Below are 25,182 nucleotides of genomic sequence, written 5' to 3'. Positions count from 1 at the left end.
GTTCTAAGCCCAGGCACCTCACCCCGGCCTGCAGGACCCACTAGTATGTGACCCAAAGGCTCCTTCTCTAGCTTTCACCCCCAGTCAAAGGGGCCAGCAAGCCCCCCTTGCTGGTCACTAACCACAACTCCTCCCGGGTCTGTTATCACATCTGATGCTTACACCACCCTCGTCAGGAGGGGTAGGCCTCCTGAGGTCCACAGCCCCCTCACGCCCTCAGACCTCCTGTGTGCCCCCCTGCCAGCTGGGGACAGGGAGGCGGGGTCCCCCTTCCCACAGTGTGTTTGCTGCTGAATTTGGAAGCCGCGGCCTCAGGCTCCAGACATTCATTTATCTTGGCTCTAGGGAGGGAGGCGGGTAGGTGAAGGCGGTCGCTGCACAGAAGGCGGCCGGCACCTTGATTCAGGCCCCCTTAGTCTGTGGAGGGCTGAGCGGGGGGAGGGGGAGGAGGGAGCCCTGGCCGCAATTTGCTGCCCACTGGGCTTCATGGCCTGCTGCCAAAGGCCTGTAAGAGCATCCATGGGGCTAAGGCCTGCTTGTTTCCTACCCAGCAGCTGGTCCCGGGAAGAGACCCCTGTGGGCACGCAAGGGCCACCGGAGCAGAGGGAGGTGGCAGGAATTTTCCTGGCTGCCAGGTCACCTCAGTGTCCTCCTCTGGGGCATGGAGGGACGAGAAGGAACAGAAACGCCCTTGTGGGCCAGCCTGGCACTACCCCACACACTGCCTTGCAACGTGCTCTTCCTGGGAAAACAGACCCGCTGCCAAACCGGAAACTCCAGGGGCTCTGGTGGCCCAGGCCCCGGGGAGGTAGCATTGTCCCCACGGCCTGGACTCTAATCATCCACCAGCCTCCTGGACCTGAGACCACGTTCTCCGGCCGAGTCTGAATGTGAGGTCACGGGAGACCCTCCTGCAAAAATGGGAGGGAGAATCTGGAGTGGACAGGAATGTCCCATTGCCTGGGCCATGGGCCACGTCATGGCTGCCTCTGGCTGTGGCTCTGTGAGTAGGACTTGAGTCCTGCCACCCAGACACTGAAGCCTCCTTGGGTCAGAAGATGATTGGCTCTCGGTGGCCTCCGGGGCTCCAGATGGGAACCTCCTCTCCTGGCAGTGAGAACACGCTGGGCTCTGGAGTCCCCTGGCTCCGGTGAAATCCCAGCTTGGTTCTCAGCCGAATGCACTTTGGGTGGGGAGGCCACTTTCCCTCTTAGAGCCTCAGGTTCCGGAGCTGCCCTGGACAGACGGGCTGCATGGGTGGCCCTGGGTATGCTCAGTGGGCTGATGCCCTGTCCTCACTTGTTCCATCTTCCCTGTGCCCAGACACCACGGCCCTCTCTGCTCTGAGGCTGCAGCCTTCCTGTGTGGGTGTGGGACAGAGACAAAGGGCAGGATGGTACCCTGCAGCCCCGACTGGCACCAGCAGCATCCAGCAGCCGTGGCCTCCAACCGGCGTCCTCAACGCCCTCCATGCCCCAGAATCACTGGGGGTTTTAAAAAAAGACCGCATCTGACCCCCACCCAGAGATGTGGTGTCAGAGCGGCCTGGGGGGTCCAGAACCATTATCTTCTAAAATCCGCTCGGTTCGTAAACGTGCAGCTACAATGAGAACCCCTGGGCAGGACCGTCACCTCCAGGAGGCTGTTGGGTCCGCTTGTCTGGGGCGGGGTTTGACTCCCACTGGACAGTAAGCTCCGCGATGATAACAACAGAAACATACCTGCATATCGGCTCCCCTTTATTGGGATTTGACACTGGAGTTCTACGAAAATATAGTTTGGGGCAAGAAAAGACTATCCCAGAAGTTTGAATGCTCTGGGAGTGTTTTTAAACTTTCTGGACCATTAACCCTAGTAAGAAATCCATCTTACTTATAGCTAGACCCAACGTGCACGCACGTGAACAAACGCACACAACAGAAACTAAGTTTCCTAAACGTTTACTCTTGCACTGGGAAAGCATTCACAAACTGCCTTAATATAGGCTAGGTTTGGCTATCCTGTTCTACCCTGCGCCCCGCAACCCAGACCCACCCCCAAACTATGCCTGTGTGCTAGCTTCTGACGCCAGAAGGCTGATTTCAAAGACCCCTAGTGGATGGTGTACAGCAGCAGTTTGAAAAACACCGCACTCTGGGCAAAGGGCAGAGGTGGCTCCAGGGTAGTTCACCTGACGACAAAGGACGTGCAGGACATTCCTTCCTAAATAATTTGCTCAGTTACCGACGAGAGGAACATGGCGGGTCAGGGGGCGTCTGGGTCGGGGGGAGGAAAGTCCGGGCCCTCCTGACGGCAGGGCCTGGTGCCGTGACCCGCCTCACCACCCCCGGCCCCGCCTCACCACCCCCGGCCCCCCTCCCCCGTACCTTGCTGGTGGCGGTGGCGGCTGAGCCAGGCAGCACCGGTGTGTTGGTGACCTGCACGTTTAGGTAATTATTGTCGATGAGCGGCCAGGCGCCCTGCACTTTGCAGGTCTGGAAACGGTCTGTGAAAGTCCGGAGGTGCGGGTCCCCGAAGAGGCCGCAGTGCGTGTAGTTGGGGGCGGCCGCGCGATTGTGGAAGCTCTTCTCGTAGTGGCAGATCTCGGGGCTGTCCGAGCGTTCCTGGCTGTCCCCCGCTGGCGGCGGCAGCGTGCGTAGGTGCGGCTGCGACGTGGGGCCATCCTTGGAGCAGTTGTGCTGGCTCATGAGGTCCTCGATGCCATGGACGGCAGAGTGGTAGGCCAGGTCCCCCCGGCAGGTGCGGGCTGTGCGCCGCGTGCACAGGGCGTAGGTGCGCAGCGCCGCACAGAACTCGGGGGCGTCGTCCGGGGCCGGCGCGTGGCTGCCCGCCGTGGCGCTCCAGAACTCAGAGTTGCACTTGAGGATCTTGCACGAGGAGGTGGCTGCGGATACAGGAAGGGAGGTGCTGTCACGTTGGGAGTGGTGAGCCCAGGCCTCCTCCACCCCCGTGGGCCAGGGCTGCGGGACACGTGCAAGGGACAAAGGACGCCTCATCTCAGGCGTTGGAAGAGTTCCTGCAGGCGTGGAACCTGCCTTTCCCACTTTCCTGATTCTTCTGTGCAGCCGTAATGACCCCGAGTGGCTAGGCCTGCGGACCTGCAGGCTGAAAGGCCTGGCGGAGGACTACCGGCGCCCCCCCCCGCCCCCCCCACCCGCCGCAAGCTCTCCGCCCACCCTTGGGCCTTTGGCGTCTGTTGACACTTTCACAACTACCGCCAAGAATTTCGGCACAGCAAAAGAAATCTGGCAGGGAATTAAGCCCCACTATTCAGTATGTGTTCTGATCTCTGCCACTGTGTGACCTTGTACAAATCACTTAACTTCTCTGTGCCTCATTTTACTTATCTAGAAAACGGGGTAATATAGTATCCACCCTATGAGGTTGCTGAAAGTGTTAAAGGACTTATCCCGGCACCGGGCACAGAGCAGAAGCTCAATGAACGTTGGCTAGTGTGATCATTATATTAGCCCTGGTCACAGAGGGCCTGGTTCTGTCCCTTCGTCTGCAGATGAAAGGCAGCTTCCCTCTTGGTCTCCGGAGCTCCATCCCCCATTATTCTGCTCAGGAGAGCAAGCTGGGAGGCAACTGAGTGGCAACCTTGGATCGGCTCTAATTCATGTTTTTTTTTTTTTTTTTAAGGTCACTTTAAGCGTTGAGACCTTAGTGATAATTAGCTACAGATAATTATCATGCCTGAGAACTGTGACCTCAACACACCTGCATCTTGTACCTAGACACATGGAATCTGCCCTTTCCCGGCCTCCTGGATTCCTCTGCACGGCCCATAGTGACCACAAGTGGTAGCAGGAGGGACGTTTCTAAACAGGCTTCCAGGTGCGAAGGGGCCAGCAGACCAGCTGCGAGGTGCAGCTTTCGGTGTCTCAGCCCAATCAACAGAGGGGAAGGAGGCGCTTGCTCCAGCCACTCCTGGCTCGGCCACTCATCTGGCTCTTAACCTTGGAAAAGTCAGTTTACTTCTCTGTTACTGGCTTTTTACCTATAAAATCAAGTTGTGCCTGAAAGCAGGGACAGAAGTATATGAGGGCAGGCTAGCAAAAGAACCATCCAGGCAGCTGCCCTGCATGGCCCTGGTCTGTGCTGCCAGGCCCCGTACCTGGATGCCTGGGCCACCGAGCTCAGGGAGCTCTCCCACCTCTGCAGGTGCGGGCGCCGTTCTCCTGGAACTGGTGTGACTTGCCCCAAGTATATCTGGTAAACACGGTGCTTGTCCTAAAATTCAGGCTTTTCCCCTAACTTGACCTGTATTTGTCACACCTCTGGTAAACAAGGTCATTTCAGGAGGTATCTGGGTGAGCATTTTTCTTTCCACTTGAGAAGTCACATATTTAAATATGTGTTAGGAAAAATAAAACAGATTTGATAGAAGAGCTACAGACTTCCCATTTTAAGTGGAAGCAGCATGCTGACCTAGAGAAGCAGACCTGGTAAACGATAGGGGGTGACCGCTGAGAAGAGGTGCCCGTCCGGGGAGACCCCCTGTGTGGTCGCCCTCCCAGAGCCATGTTCCTGGCCCAGGTCTCCTTTGAAAGGCGGCTAGAAGATTCTCCGGCCCCGTCATCTTCATGATTTCCCAACCTGTAGAAGATGCCCAAGGGCCTAACATCCCTGTGGGCGGCAAATGCTACTGTGCCCTGAGTGGGAGACGGTAAAGGGGGCCTCGAGGTGGGGGTGTGTGTGGAAAGGATGCCGTGGAGAACGAGCAGTGTGGAGGAACACAGGTCAGGGGAACTGCCCGCTGCAGCTGCCAACCCTCCACCTCTGGTCTGCGGCCTCCCCGTAATGCCCACTCCGGTAGCCTCGGTGATTACAGGCGAGCTGACCTGCCATTCTGCTTTCTCAGAATTCTGGAGGTAGGCATCTCAGAGGAAACTACCCCAAAGGGACTCGGGCCTCATGCTGAGTGGCAGCTACCTTGGCTCTGCCCACTGCCCACTGGCCCACCAGCCCTGGGTCCCCCTCTGGCCTTCACCTTGCCCAAAAGACAGAAAAGACAGTGCCCGTCCCTTTACAGCCAGACCACTGTAGCACACGCAGGGCTGTGCTGGCCTCAGCTCTCCACCAGAGCCAAGCTGGGGTGGCACAGACTGAAGTCCCAGCTAACTGACTCTGTTCCAGGCTCAGTGGCCTGGGCCCTGCAGGCCTCACCTCATTCAGGGCCCCAGGCAGCCTCACAGGTGGGCACTACAGCATCCCCGCCTCCCAGAGAGCAGAGCCAGGCTCAGCGAGACGGACTGAGGTTCCACTGTGAGGAGGAAGCAGGATGTGAATCGAGCCCCTCAGACCTGAGAGCCCAGGCCCTTGGCGATGCCAAGACCTCGGACAACCTTGGTGCATTCACGATTCCCTCCACCGGCCGCTGGGTGGTTCAAAGGCACACTCCGCCACAGGTGGGCTACAGCCTCTCCCTGAGGACCCCTCCCGCGACGCTGAGAGACTGCCACCCGCCAGGAGGCCCATGGTCCACACGCTCCGCGGCGTTGCCTCCACAGACTGGTTTCCAGGGCCTGTTTCTCAGGGTGCAGCCAGGGGTGGGCAGGGGCTTGAAGGCTGGGGTCGGGACGCTGCCCAGGGCAGGGCCAACCTGCACACAGCGTGGGACGCGTTGGGGGTGTCCCATTCCCGACCCCCGTCATGCGTGGCTCTATTCCCCCCAAACGGGCGACAGGGGGTCTGCTGTCTGCACAGCCTTGACACCTGGGCTCAGAGCAGTGTCTCAGCTAAAGAGCTCTCTGGTGTGTCTGGAATGCATGACCGAAATCCCACTCCGGTGCCCTCAGAGAGAGTCCCCGAAGTGCCCTGGGGTCATCGAGTGGATCTGTTCAGAGCCGCGCTCCTCGAATGGGCCCACCAACCACCGAGCTCTGCCTCCGCCGGGCCCAGTGGGCCTGAGGTCTGCACCGCTGTCAGGTGCTCTGGGGGTCATTTTCTCTTCAACAGCCCGTCACAGAGGGGCCAAGTTGCCCGTCACCCCCCCGGCTCCCCCGCAGGTCTGGAATGTGTGAACGGGGCATCTTCTCGGGGGGTGGGGGGCGGGGGGGCTGCAGGCAGAGAGGGCAGTGAGGAAACCGGCCTCCCGAGGAGCAAGCCCAGCTGCGACCCAGCTGCCAACACTGAGCAGCCCGGGGCACTCAGGCTGTCAGCGCTCGGAGACAAGGCCTTTCATCTCTCTGTTCACCGTGGCTCCGCCCCTTGCTCCCCCCGCCCCCTCCTGAGCCACAGGTAGCAACCGGCCACCCCCTGAGGGCGCATGGCAGCTCCGCCCACCACCCGCAGGCGGCGACAGGGGTTGCTCTCCCGCTGCCCTCGCACCCAGGGCCTCCCTCCAGCCTCCATCCCGGCGGGGCGGTGGCGGTAGAGGGGCTGAGCTTGAAGTCCTGCCAATCCCATTTCTCAACCCTCTGGAGAACATTCTCGATGCGATCGTCCAGGGCTGGGCCAAAAGTGGGGAAGTCTGAAGGCGACGCTGGTCGCGTGGGATGGCGGGCAGAGTGTGCGCCGGAGGGAGGGTGTCTGGCCCAAAGTCCCACTCTGTCCCCTACGAGTAGTTGTGGGAATTGGACTTGACCTCAGTTTCCTTAGCTGTGAAGTGGAGGTAACACCCACCTCAGAAGCTGCTGAGGATTGAGATGTACTTGGCATGCCTGGGACCCAGTGGGCACTCAACAAATAAGGTCCCCGACAAAGGTCTCAGAGGGGGACAGATACAACCCCCCTGTGAGGTCGGAGGTTAAGTCACCAGGCAGGGGACGGAAGGGCATTGGATGGGAGCCAGCCCCTCCCTCTGCCTCTTCCCTAGCGAATCCCAGGGACTGCTCCCAGCCCTCTACCCTCCTCCTCGGGTTAGGGCCCTGGCTGGCGCTCCGACTGCCCTTCTGCCTTGACTCAGATCAGCTGGGTCTGGCCAGCTCTTCCTGCCCACTGCCCACTCACACCCAAAGGCCCAGCCCTAAAGCCCACCTGGATCAGTCCAGGACCATGATGCCTGGGCCCACATTTCCCTGATGTCCTGGGTTTCCCCAGCTGTCCCGAACCGTTGGGCCTTGCACATCTTCCTAAGGGTCTAAGAGGAACCCCAGGCGCTCCCATCATAAGGGAGAAGCTTCAGATCAGGGTGGGGGAATGGTGTATAAGAGGCCACTGAGAGTAATGAGAGCTGGGACCAGAATTGGGGGATATCCCCTCTGCCCTCTCTCCAGGTGGTAACGCAGCTCTCCCAGGCCCGTCTGCCATCATTTCCTGGGGGCCTTAGGGAAGGGTGCCGGGGATGCCAGGGCTGGACAGTCCCCACGGGTGGCGAGCCAAGGGGCCCTAACCCCCATGGAGTCATCCTGCCGCCCTGTGTTCCACTCCAGTAAATCATAGACTGAAGGCTCCCCAACCCAGGTCAGGGACCTGAATGTAACCTGGCCCAGCATCAAAAGGAAGAGCTCTGGACTGTGGCGTCACCTGCCAAAGAGACCCCAGAGGGGCTGATTTTTATGTGCTGTATCTTAAAAAAAAAAAGAAAGACAGACCTGAATTCCAGGCAGTAAACCTTGGGCTTTTCTGATGTGAGTGTTCAAGGAAGAAGGAAGGAGAGGAAAGTCCGAGAGTTTGAAACATCTTACTGCAACTCGTATGAGTGGGAAGAGGTAGCAAGCTTTTCTGAGCGCGGCTTCCTTGGTGCTTTCAGTGCGACAGAAGGCGGCCTGCTGCCCTGTTCCTGCCTGGCGCCTGCAGACGGCCACCTCGCCACGGTGCCACGGCAGCCCATGTGCGCACGACCAGGTGATTAAAGTTCTCCTGAGCTCCTATTTCCATCTCAGACGCTGCGTCCTCAGGCACCGGGGGCTCTCAAAGGGCCCCTCCTGACCCTTGGTACCTGGAGCTCCACCTCAGACACCCAGGAAAATGCAAAGACCCTTGCACAGACCTCATGCTCCTCGGAAGCCTATTAGGCACGTTTGGATTTGACTCAAGTCTCTTGAGACGTAGAACTTCTGGGATTAGCTACTAGGGAACAAACAGAAGAGAATGCAGAGGCTGCAAAGACAGCGGCCAGCCAGACTCACCCCCAGGAATCCCGATTCCCTCCGGCGCCCCGTGATGCCGGACACTTGGCTCAAAAGGTGGGGTGCAGGCTGGGACCCTGGGCAACCACTGGACCCGCTCGCTCCCAACTTGTGCGGTTAGGGCCAGGCCTCCCACGTCTCTGTGCAATTGACTTTGTTAAGATCACTTTATCTAATGATCACCTGGCGACCAAACTCCATGTGGGCTTCCCGAGGCGCACCATGGAATTTTAGAACCTGGGGCCTGAGGGATGCCACAGGTCACCAGTTTGTACCTCCAGCCAGCCCCCATGGCAGGAAATCTGCCTGCAGCATCCGTGCCCGGTGGGCGTCCGGCTTCCACTGCCATTGGGACTCTGCTGGGCAGGGCTGGCCCCTCCTGCTCTGGACAGCTCCAGCTGTGGACCCACAACTGCCCCCCAGGGAGATCCGTGGGGCTTTGGCCCTTCTCTAGAGCCACACAGAAAAGGCTCAAATGTAACCCTGCAAATACTGGAGATGGCCCCTTGGCTTCCCTGTGTCACCTTCTTTGGTCTCACCCTCTGGCCACTCCTCTCTGTGGGGCTCACTGAACTGTCAACCATCGACGCCCCAGCTAGGGTGCCACCTCCTCCCTGAAAATCCCGAGAATCCTCTGACTCCCACACTCTACGCTCAAAGCATCTGTGCTCCGGCACCCCACATCTGTAACCTTTCACTTCTGCAGGAGGTGGGCTCCAGACTGCCTTCCTCATGGTCTGAGATGCAGCAGAGAGAAATCACAGCCACACACGGCTTGTCTGACTTAATTCTCTTCCTTTAAATAGCAACCCAGCTCCTCTCCGAGCAGAAAGACGGGGGAGGGGGTGGGCGGCGGCAGCCAGGAGCTGGAAGCTGCAGCTGTACCAACCCAGGCAGGATGAAAATATTTATGCACCAGCGCGGCATTAGCCGCTTTCAGAGACCTCCTTTGAACTGTTAATCAAGCCCAATCTTTCAGAATAATAGCCTGATTATTACCGGTTTGTTTGCATAACAAAGAAGCCCAATAAAACTTATTTTGCTGAGCGCCACGGGGTGTGAAGGCTCGGCCCTGAGAAAGGAGTCTTAGGAATGCAGGAGCCGTTCCTCAGCCCGAACCCAGGAATAAAGACAATGCAATTTGCCACCAAGAAAAGCCCAATAGACCAATAAATTACCCTCGTGCAAAGGGATTAGATCAGGTTTCAGTTGCCGGGTCGGAGGGGTGGGGTGAGCCGGGAGACAGAAAAACCTGCCTCTTCTTAAAGGAGTATACGGCTCGTTTGAAGGCAAGCCCCACAGTCACGTTGGTTTTGCCTCCGTGGTTCGCAGGGTCCCTGCCTGGATTCATGGACTTGCTGAAGGTTCTGGAGCCCACAAGGTGCCCGGCACGGTGCTTCCTGCCATTCCTCGAACAAGCCCCAGTTGGTTTCTGTGCTCAGGTGGAGTCAGCTACACAGACCCCCGGGATGCAGGGAAGAAGACACGGTTCATTTGAACACAGACTTAAGGATGGAGGCGTAGAGGGTATCAGGGAAGCAGCCTTTCCACCAGGTCCTGAAGGGCAGTGGGATTTGACAGGTGATGCAGGGCAGAGGTCCAGAAGCCCAAGTGGCTCCGGAACTGCTGGGACTGGCCGGAGGTGAAACGCCGGATGGTTGAGCATGTGGCCGCAAGTTTGGGGCCAGGCACGGAAGCCCCGAGTGAAAGCCGGCGATGAAGCAAATGTCGTTCAGCTTCAAACTGCTTTTCTCCGCTCTGTGTGGGGCTGGGATGCAGCAAACCCCGTTTCCCCGTTCACCCAGCTCCCTGTTAGATTGCACCACCGGAGAGCACTAGACGAGGCCCAGCCAGGTTAATCTCAGCACCACCACCCAGCCCTGGCCCTTCTTCCCCTCCAGCCGCTGCTCCGAAGTAGCCAGACCAGCCAGGTAGCGGCCCTCCTCCGAGCCCTGGGCCCCCAAGGTCCTCTTCCCTTTGTGCCTCCAGCCCCAGGAGTGGAAGTCGCTTCCTGCAACTGTGTGTGCCTCCGTGGTCCCTTGTGGCCTCTTCCGTCCTCCCACGCCCATCTAGACACAATCCCCTGTATCAGGTTCCCTCTGTGGCAATACCCCATGTGGTTTCTGTTTTCCTGACTGGACCCCAATACGCCAGCCTAAGGATTTCAGACCAGATCCCGCTGACCGTGGGGAGTCCGCTGGATAACCTTCAGTAAGTACCTGGCATGATGAGAACACTATTTTAGGAAGTGGCATAACATTAAGAGGCGATGGCTTTAATTAGGACAGAAGCAGGCAGAGCAGAGGGAGGGCAGCTTCAAAGAGAATTCACTGCACAGCCTCTGAGGAAGGAGCAGCACAGAAGCCTGAGACGCCCCCTGTCCTCACTGCCCACCTGTCCCAGGCAGCGCCGATGCTGGGGCTCGCCTCTTAGCAACGAGTTGGGATGTGGGTCCCAAAAGAGGTGGGAAATGTGCTTGCGCCCCGTGGGAGACCCAGGCTGGGCACCAGCAGCAGAAGCAGTGGACAACTCTCCACCCTCTCCTGTCCCTTAGCACCGAAGCTGGGAGGGGACAGTGGATGGATCTAGCGCCAGAATTTGGCAAGCTCTTGCCGGGCCAGTGTTCTGGAGTCTCTTTGCTTGAGAGATGCCTGTGGCTGCCGGGTTTGTGTCGCTCCATCCAGGTGTCTGGCGTCAGATACCGAGAGGAACACACCCAGGTGAGGGACTGGATTTTTCACCAGGTGCAGCCGACCCTACCTTACTTCACCCACAGGCAGCCAGAAGCGATCAGCTTTCCTCAGAGGCATTCCTCCCAGTTCAGCCTAAGAACGTTCCAAGGAACCGACCTAGCCCGTGACTCCAAAGCGTCTCTCGCCCCTTGAGAGCACTGGGACTTTTCTCAGGGGCTTCCTATAGGGACCTGCCTACCCGAGAAGAAAGCCCGGGGCAGGAGGAAGCTTCTCAGAGAATCTGCATTGGCTTAGGGAGTGGAGGAGGGGAGATGGGGGAGCAGCGGTGATGGGGGAGCAGCGGTTAACTCACTGCTAAGTGTGGGCACAGGTGGCCGAGTGCCACTCACCAAGCTGAGGCAGGAGGCGCTGCCCCCTCGTCACGCCCAGCCAGGCTGCTCTGTCCCAGCCTCCACACGTGCCAAGTCGCTGCAAGAAACCAGGCCGAGTGCCAAGGAAAAGGGCACACCCACCGGGGCCACACGGAGCCAGATCAACAGCCACAGCTGAGAGGACGTTAGAAAGCACATGTGCTCACCCTCGGGCCCAAGGCCACAAGCAGCCCTGCAGTCAGGCAGCTACGGGCTCCTCTGGGTTAGAAGGGCCCATGGCGGGCAGGAGCCAGGCACAGGATTCCATGCCCAGACCACCCTGCCTTAGGGCAGAGAACTAAGCGACTCTGGGTTCCACGAGAAGGATGGTAGGGGCAAAGACATCACTTTTCAGGTATAAATGAAGCTTGTAGGCGAGCAGTTGGGCTTCCTACTTGGAGGCATAACCCCTTTTCCTGAGTCTAGGACTGGCTCTAGAGGTGACAGTTTTCCATTCCGGTTCTGCCTCTAGTAACCCTGGGCTCATCTGCTTGGTCGCTCCGGGTCAAAATTCATTTGAAGTGGCTTTTCTCCCCCACTTCCATCTGCAGGCAGGCCTTCCTCCACCTTCCTCATGCACTGGGAAGGCACACGCCTGGCTGGTGCACACACGAGTGTGAGCCCGTGTTCATGGAACATTCCTCAGCATGGGGAACTATAATGGGCTCCTTTCTGCAGGGACTTGGGCGCAGAGGGATCACTTCAATAGGCGTCTCGGTATTCTGACTGCCCAGGTGAAGTAGTGAGTGAAATGAATAAATAAGCAAAACCCAAAAGACACAAATCTGACTTGGGAAAATTTGCACCATGACAGCTCTGCCAAAGTTGTTTTCCCAACCTACGGCTGGGTGGCATGTGCTTTGGAATGCTAAGCCAGGGATAGATAAGGAGCAGAGAGGGCCTTTGGGAAGAGGCAACAATGTGAGATCCATGGAAGAGCGTGGTCACTCTTCATTCTGCTGTCTAATTATAGCTCCAAAGTTTCTTATTCTTTTCCCCCCACCTTAAAGCCTTATACGCTACATAGCTCCAAGTGTAAAATGCTACATAGCACGTTTAACGAGTGTTTACCCAAAACCTGGTATATGGAAAAGGGCAGGGGTCTGGGCTCTACTCCTGGCTCTGCCACTAAGTTGTGCGATGTCAGGCAACCTCTCTGACCCTCTGGTTCCTCATCGATACAGAGGGAATGATGCTCACAGGGGAGGGGTGACCATCTCATGAGGTGACATATTTCAAGTATTTAGCAGAGTGCCTGGTATATGTGGCCGCTCAATAAACGGAAGAGCTTTAAAAACTGTTGTTCTTCAAATGATCATATTTTGGAGAAAACAATATGAAGGTATTCTGTCTTGAAGGTTATTCATGAATGTCAATTAGTGATGGTAGTCTGTGGGAGACTGGAATTTGCGTTATTTTCATTTTCTTATTTATCCTTTTCGGTCTTTAGATTTAAAAATGAGTATTGTCTTTATAAGCAGAAACACATTTTTTGAAAAAAAGATTGGGGTATCTGGACATCCCCCACCCCAACCCTGTGGTCTCTGCCTGTTGAGCAGAAAACAAACAGACACACAAAAAACCCAAGGGTCCTGTAGTTTCCAGGACTGTGCCGGGTGTGTTTGGGGTGCAGAGCAAAGAGAAGGGTATAAAGAAACAGGACATGGGGTTCCTGCCCTTATGAACAGCTCCAGTGATTTAGAAGAGGACTAAAAACCCAAGACCCAGGAAGCAACAAGGCCAAGAGGAAGCACAGGCGTCAGCAGCCAAGGTGACAGTTACCCAGGTCACTGGAGGGACGGCACTGGCCTTGGGCTATAATCTAGTGGGCATTCCCATTCCAAACTGGGCAGGGGCCTCAGCAAGGCCTGGGGGCTGCCCACCGTTAAGGTATGGTGGGTGGTGACAGAGTATGGGGAGACCTGGAGGGGCCTGGAGCCTGGGGACATGCCAGGGAATGAGGCCAGGGATGAGTGTGGGACCAGATGCCAGAGGGTCCTCCCTTCTGGATGCTCCAAAGAGGGCCACAGAGAGCTGTGAGTGCCTGAGCAGGAGTTTTAGAGCGATTCATTTGGCAACTTGGAGCGTGAGGGTGGGGCACCTGGGAGGCAGGTCCAAGTTCAGCTGCCTGCAGGTGACAACGGGAACAGGCAGGAAAGGGTGGAGGAAGGAGGCCCAGTGCCGGGTGAACGGACAGAAGGGAGAGGCCACTTCACACCCAGGACTTAACGGTTCTGGGCAGTGGGGTCTAACAGACACAGGCCAGGCACTAGTCCAGGGGACAGGAGGACAGTCTAGGAAGACCCACCATCCTGGTGTGCCCAGGACTCAGAGGGCTTCTAAAAACACGGGACTCTCAATTTTAAAACAGTGGAAAGTCCTGGGTCCACTGAGATGAGTTGGTTACCCTAGAAGAAACAGTGCCTTCAGTTTTAGGCAGGTTGAGTGTAGCCAGGCATTACAACGGCATGGTACCCCCAATCACTCAACCAAACATAAATTGGGGTTTTCTGCCCACTTCCGCTGAGGGCCTTGCACATTGCACCCGAGAGGGAAATTTTAGCAGGAACCATATGACCTCCAACATGTAAAGTGGTCCCCACGCGATCCTCTCACCTCCACAGAGACCCGGGACCCCAGTTCCCCATCTCATGGAGCAACCTTATCTGAGCCCCTGGATCACCTCTCCCCAGTTCTCCTTTGGGCACTGGGGTGACTGCTAGCAATTCCTCCAACCTTGCAGAGGTTTCCCTTCTTAAACCAGAAGACCACAGATCCTCTCCTTACTCTCCAACTCATCCTCAGGGCCAAAGGGACCAACCATCTGCAGGATTTTACATCCCGCCCTCCCTGGGAGCCAAGGCTCTGCCCTGCAGGCCCCTTGGTGTGGCACACACCAGCCTACTGGCTGACGCTGCTGCCATCCGGCTCTTGCAATGGGACTCATTTCAGTCTTTCCCTCTGGGACACAAAGTCCTACTGGAAGGACAAAAACACGGTAAGTAGGTTGACTTGCTTGTACGTTTTTGAATAGCAGCTCCGAGATAAATATTCTCATCTCTACAGTGACACAGATGTACTTGCATACTGCAGAGGACTTGCGTCTCTGCAAGCCTTAGTTTCCCCACTGAGGATTAATCTTTCTAAAACAGCTGTGGTTTAAAAGGAAGGGGAAAGAGGAAAAAAGAAAGGCCCAGGGCAATGATTTTTAGAACAGTGGTCCTCACACTTGAGGTGCATCAGAACCCTCTGGAAGGCCTGTTACAGTACAGACTGTGCATCCCACCCCCAGAACATCAGCTTCAGTAGGTTTCTAACAAGTTCCTGGGCTGGGGGGCAGGGAGGGGGTTGGTGCTGCTGGCCCAAGGACCCCATTTTGAGAACCACCATGCTGGAGTATACCGTCCATATGTAGCCAATGGGAAACATGCCAGCATGTCTACAACACGTGACTTTGACGGGTTCCTCTTAGAAATCTGTTTTATTAAGCCAGGGTGGTTTCAAAGTTTAAAAAAGTATCTATTAATTGTGTTTTGAAGCAGACGCTATTAGTGAAAGACTCTCCTAAGAAGGCTTTCTCGGCCTCCTGCCACCCCCCCCCCCCAGCTAGACCACAGCAGTGGCCACTCTGTCCATCTGCTGAAGGCACAGCATGGTCCATGCAGACACCCTGAGAGCCCAAGGGACACCGGAGGGCCCCTGTCCTTCCACCAGGACTGAAGGCGGACGCCAACCTTGCTCCGATGAGGGCCCCGAATGCTGTCCCTGTGTCAGGACCACAGGAGGTGTGCCACGCACGCTGAGTACATGTAAACACTCTCAAAAGACACAAACCCTCTCAGTCTAGCAGAGGTTAAGGCATCTTTCTCCACATAACTATGTCCAATTTAATTTGAAGTCCTATGGGTTTACTCCTGGAAGCCATTCAAGTCGACTAGCACTGAACAAGCCTATGCTTTCACGAGGCTGCTCCAGCCAGATTCCACCTGTCTTTAGAGGGAGGGGCTGGCACACAGGGCCCCTGACTGTCTCCAGTGCTTTCTTTTTTTTTTTTTTTCCTCTAACGCCCACCCAGCTGCCCACCAGACCTGCAGGTTCTCTGACTTGATCCCCAAGCAGCCCCTCTGGCGACAGTCCACCTCTTTGTGGTGGAAATGACCCACTTCATCTCTAAAGAAACCGTCTTCTTGACCCAGGTTTCTGGAGCACACACGTTTTCAGAGCCCCCAGTGTATTATTTCATGCGGGCATACTGGAAGCTCAGTTTTCAGCAAGGTGGGCAATTTCGACTAAATGCGGCTGTCAAGGCCTCAAATTAGAAGAAACATTAGCCAGTTGGCATGACAGTGCAACAGCTATCTGCTCTATCTGCCAGGTTTTAGTTACCAGCCTTGAAGCCAAAAAGAAATGGGCTTCTTGGAAACAAGTGATGGAATTCGGGTTATGAATTCTATAACCCACCAGCTCTCCTCAGACGATGGGGGAGACTTTTAAAATAAAGTTTTTAAGATGGAGAAATGAAAACAGCAAAACTCCACCACCCAGCCCTGACAGCTCCCTCCTACCTCTGAGTACTTCCTGCCAGCCCTTCCCTTCCTCTCCCTCCAGCCCAAGAAGTTAACAAGTGCTGCCGCTTTAAGAGCGGGAAGGTGTTGTTTTAAGGGCTTCTAAGCCCCCCTTCTCAATTTCAGCTCCAAGCTGAGATCACATCCCCCATGGCAGCTAAGGGACAAAAGCCATTTATCAACCCATCTGATAAAACTTCCAATGGGCCGGATCTTTATCTGGACCAAACCGAGATGCACACACATTACAAACTTCTGCATCTCTAAAAGGGGGTTTTCTTCTTTTAAGAAGACGATCATTTCAAATTTTAGTTTCTTAGTTCTTGGGAAGGACCCAAATCAGCCTTTCAGCCAGAACCTTCTACAGGTGGGTAAACTACCTTTAAAAAAAAAAAAAAGGGAGGGAGAGTAGGACTCCCTGCTGCTTGACCCTCTATGGAGGTTGTAACATTCTGGGGCGAGGGTGCACGGGGTCTAAAGGCTCTTTAAGGCATTGACACCCCCCATTTTGTCTTTGGCCGGGGCATCCCCAATGGAATCCAGGGCTGCGAGCAGGTTGTGACTCTCCGGGGACGCCCTTGGGGCGCGCGGTGCCGGGTGGGTTTTGGGGGGCCCCGGAGCAGGGCTGGGGCGGGAAAGTAAACGGATTCCTCCTCCTCCCTTACAGCTGCCTTGCATGTCCTCCCACCGGGAGCCCCAACTTACAGCCAGGCCGAGTCCGGACTGCCCAGTTCTGCCAGTTCCTGAAACCCAGCTGGCTGAGGAGCAAAACAAAACAACCCAATCCCGGTCTAACTCAAGTCCTTTCTTGCAGAGCTCGGTAGAGCGCTGCGGCTGCGGATCCGTTCCGCCTGCGGAGCGAAACAGGCTCTCATTTTTGCAAAAAAGACACCTCGGCATCCCGCAGCACAATGGAAACAGCCGGGAAATCTCGCCTTGCATCGGGGACCATTTGACCCGTGACGCTGGGTTTATTTGTATTTTTAGCAAGGGGAAAATGGGTACAAAGGGTTTAACTGGCATTTCGAGGCTGTGAGTAGCATATGGCAAAAATGGAATAAACTTTCTTGAAACATTAAAAAGAAAACAGACCCGGGATTTAAGTTTCGTGCCTTCCCCCTCCCCCTCCGAAAGGGGGGGAAAAAAAAAGTAAAGAAACTGGAGCGTTTGGGAAGGAACAAATGCTTCTCTGTGGAGTTGGTCTCCCTTCCCCCAACAAAAACAAGAGGTCCGGGCTCGGAGGAATTTGAAAGCAGCGATCTGCCAAAAACATTGTGAAAAACTATGGGGGATTCATTGGAAACAGATGGGCTTTTTCAGCTTTAATTCTGAAATTCTCTCCCTTTCTGACACAATAAAAACAAACAGGGGGCGACGCGGAATGTTATCAAACAGGAATAAGGGCCCTTCGAAGCCCAGTCCGTGGGCTTCCCCGCGTGGGCGAGCGCGGGGGGGAGGGACGGGGTCCCGCGGGAGGGGGCGGTCCGGGTCAGGCCTGGGACCTCAGGGGCGCCCCCAGCTCCACCCCTGGGCACCCGGCAGGTTTGCAAACTGCTGGGCGAGGAGCTGGAGAAAGTGCCCCCTGCTCCGAGTCCGTGCCTCCCATTCTCCCCCTTCTCGGGGGCCCCTAAGGGGCGCATCCCGGTACCCCCTTTTTCTCGGAAGTTGGGAGACGTCCCCGGCGCTGCGACCTCCCCGCCTGGCTCTTTTTCATTATAGCCTGGGAGGGGTTCCCCCAGGTCCCCACTGCCGCATCCATCGCGCCTTCGGCGGGACGCGGGAGAAACAAAGACGCGTGGAAATGGGAGGCGGGGGGCCGGCGAACTTGAGCTCCGACTCGCCGACCTGTGGCCCGGCGCTGCGAGGAGACCCGGGGAGCGGGCCCCGCGCGCGCGGCCGGCTGTCCCCGGGCCGGGGGCTGTGCCTTACCTGCGGGGAAGCTGCAGAGAAGGAAGGCGAAGGTCGGCCAGAATCCCAGGGCTGAAGGTCCTGCCCCTCTCCCCATACCCATCCATCCAGCTCGGCCTGTTACCACTAGCCTCTCCCTGGAAGAAGAGTTCAGAAGAAAAGAAGAAAATAAATCACGCTGCGGAGAAAGGGCAGCCTCGCTCCGCCGGCGGGAGCAGCGAGCCGGGAGGCTCGGTCCATCTCGGCCGCGGGCGCCCGGCGCGCCCCGCCTCCCCGCGCGCCCCTCCCTCGCCATCCATCACCCAGTTCGCCTCCAATGTCGGCGCGGCCCCGCTGCCCCAGCCGCCTCGCGTTCCGCCCCCTCGCGCTCGGGTTTCAGCGCGGCCCGCTGGGGGCTGGGGGAGAAGAGTTGGGCGGGGACCGAGGCGGCCGGGCTGCGGCGCAGGCCGCGGGGACCTGGGGAACCCAGGGCTGGAGGACGGTGGGCGCGCCCCGGCTCCCCGAACCCCGCGGCTTTCCACGCAGAAAAGGCCCAAATGCCCCGGGACAGTCAAGGCCGGCAGAGAGCAAGGACGGCCGCGCCCCCTTCCCCCATCTTCCCTATACGTATCCAACCCAAGTAGAAACTGAGCTTGGAGAAAAACCCCAGGATCCCTTTACAACTAGACTGCTGTCCCGAAGACGCCACCGACACCCCGACTCATTGCTCTCACTCAGATGTGTCCCCAGTGCAGGAGGCTGAAAAATCCGCTTCCGAGTTGTCCGTGGTTGGGCGGGATGGCCCAATGGATGTCGGCCACTAAAGCACCTCGAGGCTCCCTCCCTACCTCCCGCCCCTCCCTTGGCCCCGGGCCACCCACCCCGCCTGGGTTCGGCCACCTCCAGCATCCCCTCCAGGCACTTCGCTGCTGCCCCAGGACTCGTACTGGCCGCGCTCCGGAGTCGGGGGCCTGCGAGCCTGACGGAGGCGGCAGGGCAGCTGCCACCCCAGGAGGTGTGGATGCAGCGGGCCCCGCGGTGCGCAGGGCCTGGACGCTCGGCGCTGCCAGGGCAAGGCCACCAAGGCCGCTCTTGGGAGAGCATCAGGGTGGTGACTTCCTTTAACTTGGTCACTTATTTTTCCAGGAGCAAAATGTCTCCTCCCCAAGATTCCCTAGGCCCCGCAGCTCTCCTGCCGCTGCTGGGATATTTAAGACTGGCCACTTCCCCTGAGAAGCATCTTTTGGATGGAACACAAATACGCCAGAGCAAGTGTTTTTAGTCAAACCAATTGCTCCTTTGGCCCCCCTCACCTCACTTCCAAGCCAACTCATCTGGTTCTTTGGAAAAAATTCTGAGCTTTTATCCAATTTAGATGTTTCTTTTAAGCACTATGGCAGTCCTCACTTGCTGAAGGCCACAGAGGCTGCAGGGCTGCGTCTGCATTTAGGACTCTGCCTGCTGGGAGGGGAGTGAAGCTCTGAAGGAGAAAGCTTTGGGCTAGGGGAAGAGGACCCTAGGTCTGTAGATGGAACCCAAAGCAGTAGTACTTCTGAATCTGGCTTCTACAAAACAAGTACAAAAGGGGACTAACGCCTCAAGCACCGCACCATGGGGCAAAAACAAGCTGCTGTTTCCTTAAGGCAAAATGCTGTGATGGCTACTGCTGGCTTTACAATTTGGGGTGCCACCGTATTTCCCTCAAAAATGTGGGTCCCACGGGGCTTCCCTGGTGGCGCAGTAGTTGAGAGTCCGCCTGCTGATGCAGGGGACACGGGTTCGTGCCCCGGTCCGGGAAGATCGCACATGCCGCGGAGCGGCTGGGCCCGTGAGCCATGGCCGCTGAGCCTGCGCGTCCAGAGCCTGTGCTCCGCAACGGGAGAGGCCACGACAGTGAGAGGCCCGCGTACAGAAAAAAAAAAAAAAAAAAGTGGGTCTCAGTCCAACAGGCTCTGTCTAATTATCATTTCCCCAAACCGGGATTCATTTTAAGCCCCCGTTGGCAAAATGCTACAGGTTTGTCCAGTGAAAGGCCACCACCTCAAAATCCAGATCGCGGTTCGCGTTCCTCAGGCTTGGCCCATCCAGGAGCCAGATCCACCATTTATTCTCTAGAATCACAGGACAGCCCCGGCACACTGAGGCAGGCACAGAGCCAGACTGCACACAGGCACCTTTGAGGTCCACCAATGAACACCCTTTGCTAGATCCTGCCTTACACAAGTTAGTTCTAAAGCTTCTCGCTAATGAGAGAGAAAGGATCCATTAGCATTCCCAGCAGCCCCGACTGTAAATTCACCACCACCACAGCTGCAGCATCTCTGGGTCGTAGAACGTGGCTTAGGATCCAGCAGAGAGGCTGTGCAGGCTTCAGAAGGCCTGGAAGCAGGCCCTCCCGGTGCTGTCCTTGCCCAAGAGTGTGGACCTTTGGCTGCAGCTTCTACACCTCAGTTTCTTTGTCTGTAAGGGGCAGGCTGATAATACTGTCACCCCAAGACTGCAACTGAATACAAGCATCCCTTGGAGATCTTGAGGGTTCCATTCCAGGCTACCGCAATGAAGCAACTAATGCAATAAGGACGTCCCACACATTTTTTTTGCTTCCCAGTGCATATCAAAGTTATGTTTACACTATACTGTAGTCTGTTAAGTGTGCAGTAACATTATGTCTAAAAAACAGTATACATACCTTAATTTAAAAAACTTTATTGCTAAAAAATGCTAACCATCATCTGAGCCTTCAGCGAGCTGGAATCGTTTTGCAAGAGTAACATCAAAGATCACTGATCACGTAACAGACAGAACAATAAAGAAAAAGTTTGAAATATTGAGAGAATTGCCCAAATGTGACACAGAGACACAAAGTGAGCAAATGCTGTTGGGAACATGGCATGGATAAACTTACTGGATACAGGGTTGCCACAGGCCTTCAATTAAAGAAAAAAAAAAAAAAGCAGTATCTACAAAGCACAATAAAACGAGGTGTGCCTGCACAATCTGGGAGGGGCACTGGGCCATGGGAGCTCCCCAGCCTTCCGGCCAGGGGACTGGCTGTCATTTTGGGAGGAGATCCAATTCCTACGGCATAAGCAAATCATTTGGGAAAGGGATGAAAAGGGCTTCCTTCTCAGAGGAAAAATGTATGAGGCTGAATTTGGACATCACAGAAGTAGAGATTTGGCTTTTACACAGTTTAGACTATGAAGAGAAATCCAGCTACAAATAGAGCAATATGAGGTTGTGTTGACCTTGAGGAATCTGTCTATACCGGCCAAACCAACCAGCTTATTGACAACTCCACAAATCTTTGCAAAAATAAGAAATTCTTGAAATGTTGGGTTTTGGAACTCAGCACTCTATTTGCCATAGAAACTCACTTAAATCAAAGTGTAGTTGACTTCAGGGCTTCCCTGGTGGCGCAGTGGTTGAGAGTCTGCCTGCTGATGCAGGGGACACGGGTTCGAGCCCCGGTCCGGGAAGATCCCACATGCCGCGGAGCGGCTGGGCCGGTGAGCCATGGCCACTGAGCCTGCGCGTCCGGAGCCTGTGCTCCGCAACGGGAGACGCCACAACAGTGAGAGGCACGCGTACCGCAAAGTGTAGCTGACTTCAGACTGACAGCTCTCATTATAGAGTCTCACCACTTATGCATTTTCCCCTGGATGCACCCTGGGCGGAGGGGTAGAGACCTTTTCATGCTCCTGTTCCCTTTCCGCCAGTCCTGGCTGTGGAGGCCCCACCACTGAACCCTCGCCCCCCCATCTCTCCCTCTCCATTTTCGGGGGGTGGGGTTGTGTGATGAAGGAGCAGGGAGCTTCTGAAAGGCGAGGTTTACATAAGGTTGAAGCCCTCCCAGGGGCAGCGGTGGGGAAGGAGTCTGGCTTCCCCTGCCTCTGGGTATGAACAGGGTGTTCTCAAATGCAGGGCCTGAGTCATCAGTCAATAAATACATATTTAGGAGTAGTACATGCTAGTCCCTGGGGTATAAAGAAATCAATAAGACAACTCCTATCTTTGAACTGCTAGTAGAAACAGATATTAGAGGAAGGTGAGGGGCAAAACAGAGGCGAGGAGTGAACAACTACCTGGGGAGGGCTTTACCGAAAGGGTGGTGTATCTTGCGAGGTATCTTCAAGGATTCGTTTTCACTAAGAATGATAGTAATAATGGCTCATGTTTCAGCGTGCTCTTACATTATGTCAGGTGCTGGCTAAGTGCTTTACATTTCTAGACGCTTTAGGCTAAGGTGGGTTCTATTACTATCCCCATTTTGCAGATGAAGAAACTGAGGCTGAGTGAGTTTAAGTACTCACCCAATTACCAGCTAATGAACGGCAGAGCCAAGCACACCGAACCCCACCCCTGACGTGCTGTATGTGCCTTTCATTCCAATGGTGCAAGTCCACACTGGGCTTAAAGTCAAGACAGATAACTTAACAATCACTTTCAATAAGGCATAACACAGACGCTGTCGGGGAGGCACAGAACACGGGCACCAGGGGCCTCCAGCCCAGCCTGGGGTGCAGCGTGGGAAGGGAAGTTTTCCCAGTTGGGAATGTGCCAGGGGAAGGTGGTGGGCAAGGGAGGAGGAGGAGGGCAGGGCTTCCAGGTAGAAGGAACACTGAAGAAACCGTGTACCAAGGTGTGGCTTGCCTGAGGAGCTGGAAAAGCTTGAGGATGGCTATAGGAGAAAGAGGTGAGGCTGCAGAAAGAGAAAGCAGGAGCCTGGGAAAGCCTGGGAAAGGCCAGCACATGCTCTGCTAGGGTGTGCATTTTTAGCACTTGGGAGCCCCACCCAAAGCCTCACAAAGGAGAGGGGTATATTCTTTTGGGAGATCATCATGGGGGATTTAACAATAATACAAATGCCCAGGCCCCACTCGGAGCAGCTGAATCTGGATCTCGGGAGGTAGAGCCTTGGGTATCAGCATTTTTAGTCAGCTCTCCTGGGTGACTAATGTGTAGGGACTTGTAGGTTCTAAGTTCCATCACCCTCCATCAACCGTGGGTGCACATAAGACCCAGGATGAGTCAATCAGTTTATCCTCTTGGACTTAAAGTCCAGGCAAGACAGAGAACCTAATCATTGATTTCATTAAAGCAGTGACTGGCACATGACCCAAGATGACCAATCAGAATCTGTCCTGTTGCCATGAGGGAGCTCCCAGTTCTGATCTCTGATTCCTCCCTAGGATGGGTCTGGGGATAGTAATCTGACGGGAAGGTGAGTATTGATGAGTGTTGTGGGTTGAAGCTGTGTTTGCAGAGTTGGCATACTGTTTATACCAAAATTGCATTGTGTCTGGTGAGCTTTTCAGGGACCGATGGCGATTTTCAGGGCTAACCATCCCCATGCCACTCTTCAGCACATGATTCTCCCTGAAGCTCCTTCTTGGCTCCTCGGAGCTCCACGAGGACCTGCTCCAGCTATGGGAGCCAACAAAGTCCTTGTTTTGCTGAAACTCGTTTGATTTTGGTTCCTCTCACATCTGTGCACAGATTCTTGACCAATCAGGAGGAAGCTAAGGTCCAACGGGTCCCAAGAAGTATTTCAGCCATCCTCAGAAGTGCAGGGATGTGTTGTTGATGGCTCTTAATCCATTATCCATTTACTGGCAAAATTTCTTGAGCCTACTCCCATCCCCTCCACTCTCCACCTTTGAAAAAATTTTGCCCTATACCACATTTTGAGGAACTCAGTTGCTTCATTGACAACTCAGAGTGGGACCCAATCCTTCTTTGTAATTTGTCCCTCAAAATCCTCTTTCAAACTTCAAGGGCTACGCTGGGTCTGTCCATCTCAGATTTGATGAACCAGAGCTGCTCAATCTTTGCATAACCTTTAAGGTTTTATAGACTTTGATCATGTCACCTTTCTGGCTTCATCTTTCCACACTGACGTCCTTAAAGAACAAAGCAGCCCAGCTTCTCAGGAAAGCCTTCTGCCTGGGTGATTACTCACCTTTCTACAGTTTTGAGACATTTTTCTAGGAGAAGGTCATAAAACTGCCAGGTTTGGGTAGAGCCCAGGGAGAAGACTATTTTTGGCTTAGTTTCCAATACCATTTCTGAACGCTTGGTCCTGCACAGTCTTGGGCAAACAAACATTTTGCAAAGACCCCCAAGATCCCTTGGGGGCTATAAACAGACTGGACACAGTCCGTTATTTTTGTAATTTGGGTTGTTTTCCTAAATGTATTAACTGAGACTTGCCCCTGCAAAAGCTTAATATGTATCTTCTTGCAAACTCATAAACTGGTCCTGCAGTTAATCACCATTTGTTTGCCATCTCTCTGGAGAGCCTGGAACCATTTCATCTGCAGGCCTGTAACCAGTCATTCCTCCAGATGATCTATGGACATTTAAACAAAGTCTGGGAGCACCAGTGATCCTTGGGGATCCCCACTGTTTATAATTCTTCATCTAGAAAAGTACCTGTTTATCCTCTTTTTTTTTCCTGTCTCTAAGGACAATTCCGATCCATGGAGATTTCCCTTTATGTTTTGGAGGAATTTACTATTGGAAATGACCTTTGGGGTGGAACTTTGTCAGAAGGAATTTTGAACGTTTAAACATAATTCATCCCTGGGTTGCTCCAGACCTGTTTCTACCTCCTCAAGGAATGCTAACAGATTGGTCCAGTTTCATGTTCTCTTTTCAGAAAGCGTGTTGTGCTTTGGCCAGTTAATTAGGACTTTACAAAATGCTTGCTGATACTACTTTTTTAGTATCTATTCCACAAAGTGGTTATTAAAAGTGACCCTTCCTGGATAGGTGGGCTTCCTTTGTGGGCAGGGGGCCCAGCATGTACGCCCTTGGGTGCAGGCCAGGTGTGGAAGGAAAGTTGGATATTTTGGCCACAAGGATATGACTGCCATCTTTAATTGCCATTGCTCCCTTCTCTCCAGACGTTCCTGGGATAGAGGGCCACAGGCTGTCCTTGACCTATTTGTTTCCATGACAATTTAGGAATCTCCCTGCTTCTCTTCTTCCAAAGCATTTTTGGGTCTCACTGTCCTTACTCTGTCATCAAGGAACCTCTTTACTGTTGATTTCGGAAAGCCGTCCAATGTGTTCCCACTTTGGCTTATCTTGGCTTTGTTTGTTTGCTGTAGCTTTACTTTCTCTGTGTGTGCACACTACTTCCGTGGCTTATGAGCTCTGTCCCTCACCCTGAGGGACGCTTATTCTTAGTAATTAAAACATACAGATTTTATTCCAATATTTTAATGGTTTTTTGAAACACACATTTCCCTGACATTCCAACAGCTCTTCAGAAACTGAAGAGATATGTCACTTTCTCTTCGAACTCTCTCAATGGATTTAAAACATTAGCAGATTTTATTTGCTCTTGGACATGTCTTTTAATGTCTGTGATCAGGTTACTAAGATCCACCCCCCACCGACCTCCCCCCCCCCCGCCCCCGCCCCCCCACTCGCACATGCAAGGCAGATTCTTTTAATTTATTTGTTTTTCTGTTTCATTCATTCAACAAGCATGCACTGAGTATTAGGCTCTGAGTGGGTTTTGGGAGTTTTCGGATAAGCAGCA

The 25,182-nt window shown here is 54.8% G+C and overlaps 1 protein-coding gene across 6 annotated transcripts in view; it reads right to left on the bottom strand.

The window, feature by feature from the left end:
• Positions 1–25,182, bottom strand: part of RGMA (repulsive guidance molecule BMP co-receptor a) — a 44,433-nt gene that overhangs the window by 7,516 nt on the left and 11,735 nt on the right. The window contains exons 1-3 of one of the 6 annotated variants that reach the window (XM_067695679.1): positions 18,365–18,383; positions 17,673–17,788; positions 2,367–2,884 (exon numbers count right to left, since the gene is read on the bottom strand). In XM_067695679.1, coding sequence (XP_067551780.1) covers positions 2,367–2,884; positions 17,673–17,754 — 600 coding nt within the window. In that variant the 5' untranslated portion in view covers positions 17,755–17,788; positions 18,365–18,383. Of the gene's footprint in view, positions 1–2,366; positions 2,885–7,538; positions 8,017–17,672; positions 17,801–17,953; positions 17,973–18,364; positions 18,384–25,182 lie in introns of those variants that run through there. The other 5 variants (XM_067695654.1, XM_067695668.1, XM_067695672.1 and 2 more) reach the window with 5 other exon arrangements.

The sequence above is a fragment of the Pseudorca crassidens genome, chromosome 1, assembly GCF_039906515.1.
Source record: "Pseudorca crassidens isolate mPseCra1 chromosome 1, mPseCra1.hap1, whole genome shotgun sequence".
Taxonomy (NCBI): domain Eukaryota; kingdom Metazoa; phylum Chordata; class Mammalia; order Artiodactyla; family Delphinidae; genus Pseudorca; species Pseudorca crassidens.
This window is presented reverse-complemented; position numbering and strand designations above follow the sequence as displayed.